At 37.5% G+C, this 13,852-nt stretch overlaps 1 protein-coding gene across 1 annotated transcript in view; it reads left to right on the top strand.

Annotated features, from left to right (window-relative positions):
* Window positions 1–13,852, top strand: part of FMN2 (formin 2) — a 185,488-nt gene that overhangs the window by 108,486 nt on the left and 63,150 nt on the right. The window contains exon 9 of the mRNA XM_032216827.1: window positions 5,679–5,740. Coding sequence (XP_032072718.1) covers window positions 5,679–5,740 — 62 coding nt within the window. The remainder of the gene's footprint in view (window positions 1–5,678; window positions 5,741–13,852) is intronic.

Here is a 13,852-nt window from a genome sequence, read left to right on the forward strand (position 1 = left end):
GAGAAACTTGCCGAGTGGAAGATGGACTGTTTAAAGCCCATCGGTGCAGGCAGAAATCACCCAAACAAACCTGGAAATAGCTGCGGGTTTCCCTTTAAGCTACGTCACCACCCTCCCCTCCAATCACCGCCTTCCTCCCAGGAGAGGGGTGCATGCCACTTCAATCGCCCATCCCCCAACACCGCCGGCATCTTAACCGACCGGCTTGGCTGGTGAAAAGGTTTTTTTTTAAAAAAAATGGTCAGTGGATGGGGAGATAGTTCACAGTGTTGTCAGGGGAAAAAAAACCCTGCCAATCGAATTCTAGTTGAGCTTGCGAGAGACTCTTTGCCATTGGTTTAAGACTTGTGGACTTCAACTCCCAGAATTCTCCAGCCAGCATAGCTGGGAGTTGAAGTCCATAGCTGTCTGGAGAATTCTGGGAGTTGATGTCCACAAGTCTTAAAGTTGCCAAGTTTGAAGACCTCTGGTATAGGTTCGAGCAGGGGGCTGGACTAGAAGACCTCCAAGTTCCCTTCCAGCTCATTTATTCTAAAGCTATAAAAGCTCGACTCAAGGCTAGATTTTCTTTTAGGACATGTGTTCAGTTTTTTAAATATCTCCATTCCCATTCTCTCTCCTTGTGGAATTATTGGTTTTGAATAGTTGGTTTGGCGAGCAGAAGTTTAGCCATTGAAGCCACATAAGCATTTAAAGGCAGAATGTCTGTGTCGTGCAAAATAATTGGCAATCTGAAGGAGATAAGATTTTATTGTATGCCATTGTATGTGTGGATATGTGCACACATAAATTTTGCAGCAGGGTTAACAATGACCAGAGCACCTCTTGGTTAGCATAGCTAATAAGAAACTTGGCCAATAATATTAAGGCAAGTATGAGCAATTATCTGTCCATGGTTGCTTTAAAAAAATGACACCAAAGTTCTTGCCATTTTTGGATGGGGACTGGATGAAAACAGTAATATAAATCTTAAAATTGAGATTTTTTTTAAAAAAAGGAAAAATAAATTGTACTTCAGTTTTGCTTAGATGTGTATGTGAGTCAACCGTTTTTGATATTTAGACCACCAAATCTTAAAGATTATGCAGATGGTTTGGAAGGGATTAGTAGCAAAGCTAGCGTTGATATTGTGGAAATTAATGAAACTGAAAATTGCAATGATGTTATTGCAGGGATGTGACTATCCAGCTGAAGTTGTTTCTCTAACATTCTAAGACTTAGATGTCTGAGTGATCTTTTTTTGATGGAAAGTCCAGATTGGGTGATAAATCCATTTTCAGGTACTGAGGAAGATAGGGTAGTGGGGGAACAACTCATAGAGCTGCAAAATGACATTGAGCTGAAGCCAAAGTTTAAGAAATCGTACCAAGAGTTTTGGTTACAGAAAGAAATTTCTGATCGCTATCCTGCACTATGGACTGTGGTTAAGAAGTTCCTTGTTGCATTTCCAACATCATATTTGGTGGAACGTGGTTTCAGTGTGGTCATCCAACTTCTCTCCAAGCAAAGAAATCGACTCTAGATTACTGAATGTGGTGATTTAAGAAGCCTGCTAGGTAACTTAAAACCAGACATTGGGAAACTGGTATCACTTCATCAAGCCCATCCATCGCATTAAGAATTTACTGAAGAGTAAAGTATTTACTAAATTTCACTGAGTTTACTAAGTTACTAGATACTAAGATTCTTGATTAATGACTATCAGACTTTGAAAACCTGGTATCATTGGATCATGTTCAACAATTTTGTTGAATTAACATTAACTAAAAAGGTTTTTAAATTGGATTTTGAATAAATGTGCAATTAATTGTTACAGTTTTGAATTTTACTGTTACTATCTTCCTTCTGTCATGCAAACCGCCCAGTCACATGACCCTCCCAGCCATGCCCACCAAGCCACATTCACCAAGCCACATCCACAGAACCGGTAGTAAAAAAAATTGAATTCCACCACTGGGTGGGGGGCACTGAGGATCAGTTTGTAGCACCAAGGGGATAGTGGACTGAAAAAGTTTGGGAACCACTGATTTACATGCAAAATAACTTACTTGAAATTCTATTGTGGTGCATTATGATATTGATCTATGTCGCTATTCAAATGAGGCAATCTGATTTGTTGAAATTTTAATGCAGCTTATTTAGTTTAAGGACTAGATGTTTGATTTTGGAAAGCTTTTTTTAAAAAAGAAAAGTTAACTTACTATTTTTAAGAAGAAAAACAGTTAACATGTATGTCATGGGGAACTAACTTTTAAAATATTTCATACAGATGTGTAAAAAGATAATTCATTGGTAAACAAAAATGTTTTGTGAAAATAGGTAAATGAGAAAAGGAAAGAAGTAAAACATGACAAAACATTTGGAAAAAATAAAAAAATTTTTTTAGAAGACTCTGGAAAAAAGATTATATACTGAAAAGAAGGAATGTTATTTTTATCTTTTTAAATTCTTCCCTCCAATCTCTAAGAACACTCTGGACTCTGCTTCATGCAATCAAGATCAACATTTCCTTATTTATATATTCTTTTATTATACTGTAACTAAAGTTATATTTCAGACCTGTAGGGAGAAAATGTGATGAGTCCCAGACACTGGTTTTTTATCACTAAATGCTTTACAGCAATGAAAAACAAATGAGCATGAATTATATTGTCTCTAATCTTGAGGTGTATACACAAAATCATTTAGCAACAGTGAAAGGTACTGATTTATAGAGGGCAATGTAATCTGTTGTTAAGTTTTGTCAGGAATTGTCAAAGGAAATTCTAGCTAAGTTTTGCTCCAGGTCAAGATTTGCCTTATAGGTATATAGATTAAATAGAAAGCAGAAGAAAATGCTAAATAGAAGAAAGAAGAAACATGAAAGCAATTGCATTGTAATCAGATGACTGATTTTCTCCCTTTTTTGGGCTGGGTGTATGGCAATTAACTGAAGTCAGAAAAGACATCAGTGTTATGTATGGATGGTTTTCAGAGTCAAAAAATTCATACCCTTCTGAATCTGATGGTCTATGATAGCAGTTCTCAACCTGTGGTCCACAGACTGCTAAGAGGATGTGATGCCATCACAGGGGGTCTGCAAAGGCTTGAAGAAATGTTATGATTTAAATCTTGAGCTAAGATTTAACCATAGCCATGGTCCAGGACCATAAAAAGTGTGTAAATGAATTCTATGGTGAAGACAAGGATAAGAACCACTGGCCTATGACAATAATACAGATTTGATTTGATCTGATATTTCTCCTATAAGCAATAGCAATAAAACATATACCACTTTACAGTGCTTTACAACCCTCTCTAAGCGGTTTACGGAGCCAGTATATTGCCCATAACAATCTGGGTCCTCGTTTTACCTACCTCGAAAGGTTGAAAGGCTGAGTGAACCTTGAGCCTGGTGAGATTTGAACTGCCAAATTGCAGGCAGCCGGCAGTCAGCAGAAATAGCCTGCAGTACTGCACTCTAATCACTGTGTCACCATGGCTCATAAAGACAGAATACTTAGAGTAAATTAAAATTCAAGAATATAGCCCACGTGCATTTCAAATGAATGTTGGAAATGTAAATGTAAAGAAGGACTTTTTATCGTTTATGGTGGATGTGTGATAAAGCAAAGAAATATTGCAGTAGGATTCATATTTTAATATAGAAAATTCTTACAGTGTATATAAAAAGAAAATCAGTGACTTCTCTTTTGAGTTTAATAGAAAAAGACCTGGGGGGAAAAAATCCAGAACTTTGATGTTATATATGTTGACGGCAGCAAGACAACTTTATGCACAGAAATGGAAGGTCACCTCGATCTCCACAATGGATGAATGTCTGCAAAAACTGATGAAGTTAGCAGAGATGGCTAAATTAACTGTTTTGATCAATGGAAAACATACAAATACTTTTATTTCTACTTGGAAACTTCTGGACTTTGTGCTTGAGGTGGAAAAAATGAAACTTGGATTTTGGGTTTTACTGATTAAAGAGATTTGTTATTATAGAAATGGCTAGTTAATATGATTATGTAAAAGTAAAAAGCTGAGGTTTGACCAAAAGAAATTGGAGGTCAATGCTTTTTTTTTTCTTTCCCTCCTTTTCTTTCCCTCACTTTCCCTTTTCCTTTTACCTTCCCTATTTTCCCCACCATTTACTTTTGCATTTTCTTTGTATGCTATTTTATAAACTAATAAACTTTTTTAAAAAAAGAATATAACCCATTACAGTAGAATCTCTGGTCATGAACGCTTCTGACCATGACCAAATCAGGTTCCGACCAAAAAAAATCACATTTTTTTTTCACAGCCAATTTCCCCTTCCACACCAATTTTTTTGGGTAAGCGCCAAATTTCCAAAATTAGGTTCGAGTCACAACCAAATTGGTTTGCGACCAAAGTTATGGAATGAATTATGGTTGTGACCAGAGGTTCTACTGTGCCTTGTCCCTGTTCCGGCTGTTTTGTTCACTTGGGAATTTCTAGATTGCGTCAGCTTTAATTAAGCTCTTTAAACTTAAGTTCAGGACCATATTGGTTGGAAATATGCAGAAGAGGCTTTCATTCTGAAATGGATAGACAATGGTTTAAATGATGACAAAAAATTTGCTTTATTAGTTATTTTGCATGTGTACGTTCTACCCCAGACCTGACATTCTGATAAGATAATAAGATAAGGTGAGAGAAACCTATTTCAAATAAATAAAGAACTTTATTAATGACTTAACCAGAAATTATATAGAATATGTAGAAAGCCTGCCATGTGGATAATTCTATTGAAATACAGTTCCAGACTTGGTAAATTATAAAGAAACATAATATGTGAATTTAACAGAGGTCCATTTCAATATCTTAAAGAATGGTTTTCCTTAATAAAGATAAACCAATATTTTTGCAGTTGCCCCACTAGATAATCTGTAACCAGCTGCATTGTTAAAAGACTGGTATAAGTGCTTCTCTGTCTGAATGTTTCCCGTCTGTCAGAAGTCATAGAAATTTGATCGCCTTTCTTTGCTAGAGATTTTTAAATATAAAAAACTAATTTTGCTTTCTTGATTTCTTTTTAAGTAGAACTAAGATAAACTTTTGAAATCATTCTTAATGAATTCTATCTTACCAGCCTAAATCCTTATATCTTTGCTATTATTAAATATATTACTTGTCCTTCCTGTTTAATTCTAAATGAAACTTCTCTTTTGAAGTCATACTTATGGAACTGTTTGTGTAATGACTAATACTACATACCTATGTTTCAAGCAAACTTATATCTGTTACATATAAGTTGAGTATCCGGTAAGGTTGATCCATAGATTAAACCGTTAAAGGCTGAAGCTCAGCTAGAGATAGATCTCCTTTGCTGTTTGACTATAATGAGTGCTTTTTAAAGTCAGACCATCAAACTCTGGTGTAAAGCTTATTGTTACTATTTGACTTTTTCTGCAACATGGGTAACAATAAGCTCACTCCAGGCATGATTGTGGGGGAAAGATGATTTGACTGTATTAAAATGGGATGCCAGGTTCCACTAGTTTTCTTGCCTACTGTTAGATGTTACATTTTCTTATGGCATTATTAAAGTGTGATACATTAAGCTGTATGGCCAGTAGATCATTTCTTTTTTTAAAAAGTATCTATATTGTGCTTAGTCTTTTCTTTAAATTTAGTCCTTTTTAAATATTTGTCTGCCTTTTTCATAGCTGTCATGAACTTGGACAACTCTGTGGTGGACTTAGAGACTCTTCAAGCCCTTTATGAGAATGTGAGTAACAAAGCAAAAATGTACATGCACTAATTATAGTTTACAATGTTTACCCAAAATGGCAGAATCACAATTATGACTGATTGTATTGGTATGGTAGAACAATATCTCAGTGACAATTAAATGTAAATGCCATGCAAAAATTGAAGGAATGTTACCAATTGTGAAATTAGACAGGCCTGGATTCAGTATTATAAATTAGGGTTAGATTTACTAACAGAGCAGTCATACAGAGATGGAGAAACCATGATGGATTAATTACCAGAAGGCAAGATTTGTTAGGCTTGTGCCAAAAGGAAGAAAGATAGAAGAAATTGTATTTTTCTTCCCTGACTTTATATTTATTTATTAAATGTGTTGAGCTATGTACCAGATTAATATCTAGTGCAGTCTTTCCCATTCTCAGAGTATGTCAAAAGAGTATACAGGATTATATTGTATAGATCCAGCACCGACCTTCTTTCAAGTTTTCTCTAAGAGATTCACATCATTTTATGGACCATTGTATGTCTTTCTACAATCCATATGATGCCTCATTATTACATTTGATATCAAATATTGAAAAAACATCATGATGAAATATATTTATACAAACATTCATACAAAGCAAATTTTGATTTATGTTTATTTGTTAGTGGGTTTTTAATACCAATTGCTGATTTCATTACAGAATAACTAAATTACATTTTAATTTCTTCTACTATTTAAAAATTCACTGTAACAAGTTTTTTTTAAGGAGGTCAGACACTTTTGCTAATCCTAGAAAAATTGTAGGTGCTCCACCACTGGATGTTTTTAAGAAGATTCTAGACCAGGGGTGTCAAACTCAAGGCTTGGGGGCCGGATCAGGCCCATGGGGTACTTAGATCTGGCCCATGGGGCCACCATGGAAACAGTGAAGGACTGGCTAGCAGTGCTTCCACCAGCAAAAATGGGTTCCCAGGCTTCGTTTTCTACTGCCATGGCCACCTGCAACCGTCTGCCAGTGAAAACAGAGCTTGAGAGGGTCTGTTTTCACTGGCAAAGTGTTGCAGGATGCTGTGGCAGCTGAAAATGGAGCTCGGGAGGTATTTTCGCTAGCAGAGACCACAGGCGGCCCCAATAGGAGTGACATTGAACTGGCCACGCTCACCCTGGCCATGCCAATCCTGGCCCCCAAGGTCAAACACAACCCTGATGTGGCCCTCAATAAAATCAATTTTGACACCCCTGATCTAGACAGTCACTTATCTGAAATGGTATAGGTTCTCCAAGGTCCCTTCCAGCTCATTCTATGCTATCCTATTCTAATTAATTTTTTAATTAGTGGATGTGGGAAATGCTGTGGACATAGTATACTTGGACTTCAGCAAGGCATTTAACAAAACAGACCATGGCCTACTTCTTGATAAACAATGCACCACCAGATGGATTCACAATTGGCTGACCAATAGCGCTTAGCATGTAGTCCTCAATGGAACTACTACACAGAGTAAAACATGTAGTGGGGTAGCTCAAGGTTCTGCACCCTATATAATTTATGAAGATGCTGTTCAACATCTTAATAAATGATATAGATGAGACAGGGTAGAAATTTGCAGATGACACCAAGCTAGGGGTTTAGAAGATAGACTCATTTAGAAGATAGACTCAAGATTCAGAAGGATCTTGATAGGTTTGAACAGTGAGCCCTATTCAACAAAATACAATTCAGTGATGAGAAAAACAAGTGCCTACATATAGATAAGAAAAATCAAATACACAAGTATAAAATAATAGTACCTGGCTCAACAGTAGAAATTAAGGAAGTTAGTGTCCTAGCAGACCACCACTTATTTTAAGTACAAGCCAAAAGTGTTCAGCAGCTGCTAAAAAGCTAATGCAGTCCTGGGTAGCATCTATTTTTATTTTCAGAGTATTTCCTCTTGTTCAGATGAGCTGTATATAATGATGGCAATTTTGGATTATATACAAGTCATTTAATTTCGGCTAAATATTTTATCCTGTGTTTCTATTTAAAACAACTCTGTGGCCCAAATACCTACCCAATAAACTCATCTATTGCAAAAATAAACCCAGAAACAACTCTGATGTGCCATATATGCTATAAATATACTGGTTTAGATAATCCTTTCATTAATTTCCTCATTAAGAATGTTAGGATGGTGAGAACTAAATGGTTCCTGATCTCCTTTGTCTTTGGCCGGCAATTTATGATTCAGGAGATGATAAATTACTTATTTGAATTGATTAGATTTTAAACAAAACTTGAGTTAATTTGCTCTCCCATACCCATATACACATTTTAGAATAAGTTGTTCCTTATTCTAAAATTCTTTATTAACTTACATGACCTTTTCTGTTATTTTTAACACACTGCATTAATTGTCAGATCAGAACATTCTTTTTACTATATAGTTAAAACATTGCAGTGCAAATTCTCAGATATTCTATTTGATCTCTGCAACATATGGGAGCATTTGTTTTATGATCTTTCTTCAAAATGTAATCACTTTTTTTTTTTTGCTGATTACATATGTTTGGCATGGTGCTTTTCCTTCGAGATGTGAAAGAAGTTTGGGCAGCCTCCAAGTCTAAACACACCCTAATTTCAAAAGCCACAATCCTGAGGCTCAATTCCTGTTTACTAAGGAATTCAAGTATTGTTAGACTACATAGTTACTAAACATATTGTAGTCCTTTGGTCTGTTAGCCTACAGCAAAGGACCCTAGTTTAGGCTTATTAATCTATCTGCTTTTGAGGCAGTAAATATATTTTTATCTAATCGTTACACAAGTATTTGTTTCTCCACAGTTCCTATTAAGTTTTTCATTTTTAAAAAAAGTAGACTATCAATTATTCAAGGAGGACATTGTTAGCATTACTTTCCTTTGGTCTTCATACTTTCCCTTCATTTGTTTTGTTTTCTAACTTCAAATAGATTTATGGAGTGTGTGTGTGTCTGTGGGTGTCTGTGGGTGGTGTCTGTGTGTTGCACAGATTGGTTAAATGCTCCAATAATGGTTTACTTATCTAATATGGAACTTGATAAAGTCATAGCATAAATGTATTTATAAAATATCAAATTTATATATCAATTGTTCAGCAATCACTATGTTTTTAATTTAATTAATTGGACCATTTTAATAAAAAAGCATCCAAATGACATGGAAGTTGATGAACTTTTATGTATTGAACAAATATTTAAGATGGACAACTCAATATATACCAGTGACGTGTGGTGAGGTTTATGGCTGGTAAGGCAGCAATTTTTTTAGACTTGTGGACTTCAACTCCCAGAATTCCACAGCCAGGCATGCTCAGTTCCAATTTAAAGTGACAGCATTTGTTTTTCTCCTTTGCTAAATAAGTTTCCTTCTTTCTTTTTATTTTTCTTCTCCCTTCCCCTCCCTCCTCCCTCTCTCCCTCCCTCCCACCTCTCTCAAACACACACACACACACACACACACACACACACACAGAGTTGCACCAGGATTCAGAAAATTTAGGTTTTCCTCCTCAGCCCATGTTATCAATACCACTAGCAGCATTTTGGCTGGCAGGTGTAAGTAGAAATGGAAATTCATTCTACTGAAAACATTGTTTTTGGTTATGATTGGATAATTAAAATTTCAGAAGACCCAAAGGCATAGTATTAGAGTGTTACATAGTGCATAAACTAAAGAACTGTCTCAATATGCTCCCTCCCCCCTCTCTCAAACACACACATACACACACACACACACACACACACACACACACAGTTGCACCAGGAGGATGAAGTTTGAATTCCTCCCCCTCCCTCCGACCCACATGATTCCTGCCATCATGAAAAGAAAAAAAAATGTAAAAGGAAAAAGGCAAGAGCTGAGGTCAGGCTGAGCTAGTTGCTGCCAGAGTCACAATGGATGACTCTGCTTAGTGCTTAACTGTTTAAAAAGACTCTTAAAAAGCACCTTCTACAGGAGGAGGCAAGAGAACGACGTGCCTCATCTACGTCAGGAATTTTTCGGATTTTAACCCTTGCTTAACTCTGCTCAAGTGATCATAAAACTCCAGACTAGATGAGGTACATCGTTCCCTGCCACTTCCTGTAGAGGGCACTTTTTAAGAGGCTTTTTTAAACAGTTAAGCAGAATCATCCATGGAGACTCTGGTAGCAACTAGCTCAAACTGACTTCAGCTCTTGCCTTTTTCCTTTTACATTTTTTTTTCTTTTCATGATGACAGTGGTGAGGCTCTGCCTCCACTGCCTCCCCTGACTGCACGTCCCTGATATATACATTGTCATGTTTCTTTAAAACAGCTTGGGCCTTTTCCAGAGTTATATTTCAATTGTATAATATCTTCCTTTGGTGCTCAGTCAAGGGGTCATTTTGGATTCACAGCTAAGGCTTTGGTACAGTTTCATCTGTCCAACAGTTGCAGTCTTTACGGGATCAGGAGTTTTCCAGATGATCAATTATGCCCTAGTCCTTTCACAGTCAGAAAATTTCAATGTGTTGTACATAGAGTGCCATTGAAGACTACTTAGAAGCTGCAACTGATTCAGAATGCAATGGCATTAGCAGTGCTGGGCCTGCCATTGTATGCCCATATGACTCCATTGTTCCACAGGCTGCCCTGATTTCCATTGAAGTTCCAGGGATAATTCAAGGCATTGATTATGTCCTATGAAGTCCATCTTTTTATGCCAGGAAGGACTTCATTGGAGGATTATATATGATCTTTCTCCATCCAATAAGATCAGACAGAGTTGGTGCAATTTGAGTCCTCTCAATCAAGCAATGCCAATGATCAGGATCCAGGATAATTTAGTTACCAAACTAGGTAACATTATCAGTACTAGAAGGGAGTGGAGTTTGCTCTTATTTTCATATACTAGTTGCTTGCTTTGTCAGCATTGATCAGTTGCTTCACAAAAAGTGTTTTGATTGGTGCCAGTTCTCTACAGCCTCAGGCAGAGATGGACTATTCTTCACCCCTCTCTCAAATGTTTTTTTAATTCTTTTAGGAACCTCCAACATGCAAACTGTGATTACTAATCCTAAAATGAATCCTCTTTACCTGGAGCTCCAAAATTTGCTGTTTGCTGGGGAGGTGTGTAGTTAAACATCAGCCTATATTTACTCTACATCTGACTTTGGGGATATTTCTTCATAACCAAACAAAAGTATATTTTCTGTGCAGTTCACATCCCTTGCTCCTTGGCTCTGGATGTCACAAAGCAAAGCCCACTTTTGTAATTCACCCCTGTGCCCCATTTTGGCTGGCAGAGTGACTGAGTGCTGTCATGCCCCCTGGCCAAATCCACCGTGGCCAGGCCCACCCAGCTGGTCATTAGGGCAGAGAGCCAGTTGTTAAATTATTTGAATCCTACCACTGGTAATTGGCCATTTATTGTAGTAGGCTTTACAAAGAATAACAAAAATCCTAGGATTTGTCCAAACATTTAGTCATCTGCACAAATATAAGATTGGCAAATGAACCCCAGTTAAATTAAGCTTAAATTCCTACTACTGTTTTTTTCTCACCAGTGATAAAAAAAGAATAATAATGCATTAAATGACCACTGCTGCTTCTTTATGATTAACTAAACTAACTAAACTACAGGTGTCTAAATAACCTGATTCAGCACAGCTGAGTGGCGGGTAGATCAGACTGCCAGAATACCCCCAATCAGCTGTTCCAGGCAGCAGGGATTGCCACAGACCATCGCTGCCTCCATGCCTCATGTTTTTGGCCTTTGATGGGGGTGGGTGGAGCTACATTTGGTGTATAAGATGCACTCAAATTTTCACCCTCTTTTTTTGTACTCTGTAAATATGGTAAGAATTCTCAGGAAATGAGAGAGTCCCAGTAAGTACAATGCAAACAGACTTGTTACATACAGTAGATGTAGGTCTCAGCCCTCCCAGGCAAACCAGACATAAATCAGGACAAGATGAACTAATCTTACTTTATTGTAAGGCTGCTTAACAGAATCTTGCAAGCCTGAAGGCACAAACTTCCTTCCTCCACTTTTAACTACTGCAGTGGTGGGTTGCAGACAATACACCCCGGAACGGGGATACCGGAGCCTGCCTGGACACCGGATGCCATTCCAGTACAGTGCTCCGGAGAGCTCACCTGCCCGCCTGAGATCCTTACCAGTCTTTTAAGTCTTTCGCGCTTCCATGCACGGCACTTAGAGCCCCTGCGTGATGCTCTGCTGAGCAGCTGGAGCATCGGGGAGGCTCGGGGAGGCAGTAAAACACATGTGAGTGCTGCACGGGTCCATGTGGACGATGCAGGGGCCGTTCTAACTGTACTGGTTGAAACGAGATCCGGAAACCACCACTGAACTACTGGTATTGATCCATTTGGGCAGGTCTTTCTTCAGTTCCTTTTTCAGACCAGTAACTGATTGTGGGATCCTACCTGTCTTATTTGATTTTTTTTCCTCTTCTCTTTTCCCAGAGTCATTATATATTCTACCATGTTTTCCCGAAAATAAGACAGGGTCTTATTTTTTTAACTCCCAGAATAAGCGTTTGGCCTTATTTTCGGGGAGGTCTTATTATTTTTGAGGTGCAGGAGGCGGCGAGTGTGGTCATCTCATGGCTACTGCTGTGTTGCAATATTTTTGGGAAGGGTTTGTTTTAGCACATGCACTCAAAAGCAGGGAAACGGGGTATTATAGTAAGAAAGAATGTTTAGCCTTGAGGTTGTTTCTTACTTACAGTGCTTTATTTCTACAGATTTGTACCTTGTTATTAAAGTTAGCATGTTTATTATCCTCATTTATACACAGATAAAACAGATCATATGAAAGGCAAAAAGAAGAACAATCCAAGTTGATTTGATTTGATTTGATCGTAATGTCTATTCCACTTCCATTTTGTATATAATGAAAAAAAATATTGTATATCTAGAAGCAGTTGAGTATGGGTGATCATCACCACATCTCATCCATCATCTCTCTCTATAATTTAAATTGATATCATTAGCTTTGAACAGCTTGATTCATATTATTTGAAATACCTCCTCATTTAAATGAAGCAATTTGGGTCTTCAGATCAGTTTTAGAGGTCCTAGTTTCTATTGTGAGGGACACAGTGGCTCAGTGGCTAAGACACTGAGCTTGTTGATCAAAAGGTTGGCAGTTCAACAGCTCAAATCCCTAGTGCTGAAAAACTGGATGAGCTCCTGTTACTTGTTTCAGATTCTGCCAACCTAGCAGTTCGAAAGGACATAAAAAATGCAAGCCAAAAATTAGAGACCACCTTTGGTGGGAAAATAACAGTGTTCTGTGTGCCTTTGGCATTTAGTCATGCCAGCCACATGACCATGGAGACGTTTTCAGACAGTGCTGGCTCTTCGGCTTTGAAACAGAGATGAGCACCACCCCCTAGAGTCAGGAACGACTAGCACATATGTGCAAGTGGAACCTTTACCATTAGTTTCTATTGTAAGATGGCACAACCATGCATTTAACCATTTACAAGGTGGCCTCAGTTGATTAGACCAGTACCAGGAGATGAATGAGTGGACTAACAACAAACAGCTGCAACTTTCAGTTCTCTGCCTTCCACCTATCCTTCTGCTCAGTTTTCATCTTGGCCAAGATGCCACAGCATGTCATTTAACAATTCACAAGGTGTGGATTTCTTACTCTCTTCATTTGTTTCCTTCACTAAACTGCATTTATTACAGTCCAAGAAGGAAATCAGCCAAAGAGAGGTCCTGAGATTGGCTTTGTTAGTTGCAGATATAACTCTGCTGCAGGAGATAATACCTGTAATAGACTGTATCTTTATGAACAGCTCTAGATTGATGAGCTCTGAAGACTGGCTTCCAAGATGTTTTCATCAAAATGTTTTGGTTTCTAATGTGAAGTACAACAAATAGGAAACTATAAAAGAACATATAGTAATCCTGCTTGTTCTGAATCATAATTAGTTTTCACCCAGCAGGTTTCTATTTAACTTATTTCAATGTATCATTTCAAAGATGTGTCAAATGTAATCAGGAGCTAATGAAATTTTATACGAACCATCTGCTGAATATTCCTTTGATACAATGTCTTGGAGGGGAAAATTCCTTTTTTTATTTCCTATATATACAATATATTTAGTTTAGGTTTAAAAAAA

This window comes from Thamnophis elegans, chromosome 4, assembly GCF_009769535.1.
Source record: "Thamnophis elegans isolate rThaEle1 chromosome 4, rThaEle1.pri, whole genome shotgun sequence".
Lineage (NCBI taxonomy): Eukaryota > Metazoa > Chordata > Lepidosauria > Squamata > Colubridae > Thamnophis > Thamnophis elegans.